The sequence below is a fragment of the Lolium perenne genome, chromosome 2, assembly GCF_019359855.2.
Source record: "Lolium perenne isolate Kyuss_39 chromosome 2, Kyuss_2.0, whole genome shotgun sequence".
Taxonomy (NCBI): domain Eukaryota; kingdom Viridiplantae; phylum Streptophyta; class Magnoliopsida; order Poales; family Poaceae; genus Lolium; species Lolium perenne.
In genome coordinates, this window is record NC_067245.2 from 81,143,978 (window position 1) to 81,147,193 (window position 3,216).

General features: G+C 52.8%; 1 protein-coding gene across 1 annotated transcript; it reads right to left on the reverse strand.

The window, feature by feature from the left end:
- Positions 1-367: 367 nt before the first annotated feature.
- On the reverse strand, positions 368-2,109 carry LOC127333086 (organic cation/carnitine transporter 2-like). The gene has a single exon (XM_051359401.2). It carries the CDS (start codon positions 2,022-2,024, stop codon positions 438-440), a length of 1,587 nt encoding a protein of 528 aa, XP_051215361.1. The 5' UTR covers positions 2,025-2,109; the 3' UTR covers positions 368-437.
- Between the last annotated feature and the right edge of the window lie 1,107 nt (positions 2,110-3,216).

Below are 3,216 nucleotides of genomic sequence, written 5' to 3' on the forward strand. Positions count from 1 at the left end.
ATGCATCTGCAGGATCAGGACTTAAAATTGTGCTGCAGCTGACCAATTCTCTCTTTTCTTATTACTTCGTTGAAAGGATAGGCAATTATCTAGATAGCATAGGGTTTCTGAAACATGGCGGTTGGCTGTGCTGGTAATTCGTCCCCTCCGAAGAAGCAGCAAGTCTTAATAACTCTAGTGCTCCTGTACAAATCATCCAGGCTTGAGAGCTTAAAGAACATTGTGTGAACGCTGAACCTTGGTTCGAGCTTCTTACAATGAAGCATTGCAATGGTCGCATCCAGGATTTGCTGCAGCAGCATATATACAGTTTTCTGAAGAAAACGAGCAGCATGTCATTGTTTGTCTTGTACTTGTGCATGACCATTAACGTACCATGGAGTTTCAACATGGTCAAATCTGAAGAAAACGAGCTGCAGGTGAGGTGTTTAATTACATTACACAAGGTCGGCACTAGTAGTATCCATGTCGTCGACGGTGCAGTTGGCAACGGCGGCCTCCTTCTGCTCCTCCTCGTCCATGGTGTCGGACATGGCCTTTCCCCTGGTTTCCGGCAGACAGGCGGCGAACATCCCGAAGCAGCCGATGAGGAGGCCGAAGACGCCGAAGGAGAGGAAGCTGCTGTCGCGTCCGAGCGCGACGAGCACTGGCGCCGCCACGCCGCCCAGCACGAGCGCCTGCCGCACGAGCCCCACGGCGGAGTTGCGCACGGACGTGGGGAAGAGCTCGATGGCGTACATCATGATGACGTTGAACGCGGTGCACGTCGCGGAGAAGGACACCAGCTCGGCGGCCATCCTCGCTGCGCCCTGCGGGATGGCGACGCACGACAGGCTGCAGAGCCCGGCCGCCGCGGTGAGCCCGATCACGGAGCTCCGCCGGTTGATCCTGCCCATGAGGAGCCAGCAGAGGATGGAGGACGGCAGCTCGGCCAGCGCGTTGTACATCACGCTCAGGTACAGGTTGGAGCCCAGGTTGCCGACGTTGAGTGGCATACCGTAGTAGACCGTGCCGACGCCGAAGCTGACCGTCATGATCGCCGCCAGCCTGCGGAGCGCCCACGGGCGCTGCCACATCGAGTGAAGCGTGGCAAACACGCTGTCGCCGCCGCTCGACCCTGCGGCGTCCTCTTGCATTGTGCAGGCGTGCAGCATGGAGAAGCTGGACGTGATGCTGTTGCCGTTGAGCGACGCGATCTGCTGCAGCGTCTCGATGGCGTCCTGCTTCCGGCCGCGCACCAGCAGCCACCGTGGCGACTCCTGGACGAGGAGGTAGATGAGGATGGAGTAGCAGAGGGAAGGTATGGACGTCCACAGGTACATGTTCCGCCATGACGCGTCCCGGAACGTGTAGGCCAGCGCCGGGAGCGAGAGGAACCCGAGGGTGAAGCAGAAGAACCCGGCCACGCACACCGTGTCGCGCCACTTCTTCCCCACGAGCTCCGTGGACAGGACCATCGTGCACGTGCCCACCATGGACCTGCCGAACCCGGATACGAAACGCAGGGCAGCGTACGCCCACACGTTGGGCGAGAAGGCGGTGAGCACGCCGGCGACGGACATGGACACTATGGACGTGAGCAGCATCTTCCTGCGGCCCAGGAGCGAGTCGGCGAGCGTGGTGAGGAGGAAGCCCCCGGCGAGGCAGCCGACGAAGAACGAGGACGCCGGGAGGGAGACGAAAGCCGGGCCGGCGCACTTGAGTGACCACTCAGAGACCACCGATGTCACGGCCGGGCGGTCCCACGCCCAAGCGCTGGCCGGGAGCGCGCAAGGCGAGGCCGTGGCTGGCGAGCACGACGCGTCGGTGCCGGTGCAGTGCCACAGCGGCTCCGCGTCGGTGAACACCGAGATGAACACCTGCTGCGAGTCGAAGGCCCACGCGAAGGCCAGCAGGATGGCCTTGAGGAGCTGCCCGGCGCCGGTGGTGCCCATGTACGTCTCGATCGTGTCATCGATCGACGGCGCCTTCGCCAGCTTGGCTCTGTGGTTTGCTAGGAGGGGGGCGGTGGCCGTGTCAGCCATTGGCACGTTGAAACACGTGAGCGCTTTCGTGTGCTGTGCCTCTAGCTTATCTTGCCCTCTCGCAGTCGCAAGTTGAGTCGAAGACGATGCCAATCGCGGTGTTTTATACTGGCCGGATAGTGTGCGCCAGAGTACTGACCTTTTTTTTTTAACATGAGAGTACTGACTGATCCTGTATAATAGACTGCTGCTGTATAATATTGGCGGGCTGAATTATTCAAGATTGAATAAAATGACATAGTGCCGCACAATCACGCCCATGTCGAATTAGTGTGGTCGAGATATTAATTACGGAGTACTAGCAATTTAGCATTTTATCCCAAATCCAATTCGGCTCTCAAAAGCATGTACTCATGTGAAAACAGTTTTCGAATGTCAAAAAATCAGTACTAGAAACAGAGCTTTAGTACTGGTTCGTATGAGACTTCAGTCCCGGATATCCAACCGAGACTAAGTAACCGGGACTATAGGGCATCATGTGACTGTGCATGGGCATTTGATGTAATATCCCAAGTTTAGAGGCTATAAAATAAGAGAACATGAGAGTGTGCATTGCATTCATGCATAGAAAATCCAGAAAATTTTCGCGCTTTCAAATAAAACTTGTAACTGAAGTTCCACTTAACTTGGTGGAATTGAAGTAGATCATCAAGTCAAGCGCTATAAACTTCACTGTGATCTTTGCTAAAACCTTGTTTTGGGTAGAGAGGATTTGATCTATGGGCTAGATCAAATGGGATTGGCTTTACACTCACAACACCTTAAGTGAGGATTAAAATACCAGATCTTATAAAAGGTCGCAACATGGTATTCCTTGCAACAACACAGAAATATTTCTTCGACTATAAACCAAAGAAAAGAAATAATTAAGAAACTATTCTTTACTTATCTTTTCCGTGCCCTTTCTACTTAATCAATATTCCTACCATGATTCAAATGGTATATCTTCAACTACAATATTGAACTCATGTCAAGGATATTCACATCAGTTCCTTATCAAACCTTGACTATTCCAATCTTGTTTCTCCAAACTCATTTCTACTAAACCTCAGAGAAAGGAGAGGATGATCTATATATGTTTACACCATCCATTGAGTAGAACCCTAGGTTAACATTCAAACCCTATCCAAGTGAGGTAAGTTATTGATACTAACTAGGGTTATGAGAAATACAAGTTAATTACTAAACCCTA

What these genes read in the sequence shown, in the direction of transcription:
- LOC127333086 (XM_051359401.2), bottom strand. Translation starts at nt 2,024, where the DNA reads ATGGCTGACACGGCCACCGCCCCCCTCCTAGCAAACCACAGAGCCAAG.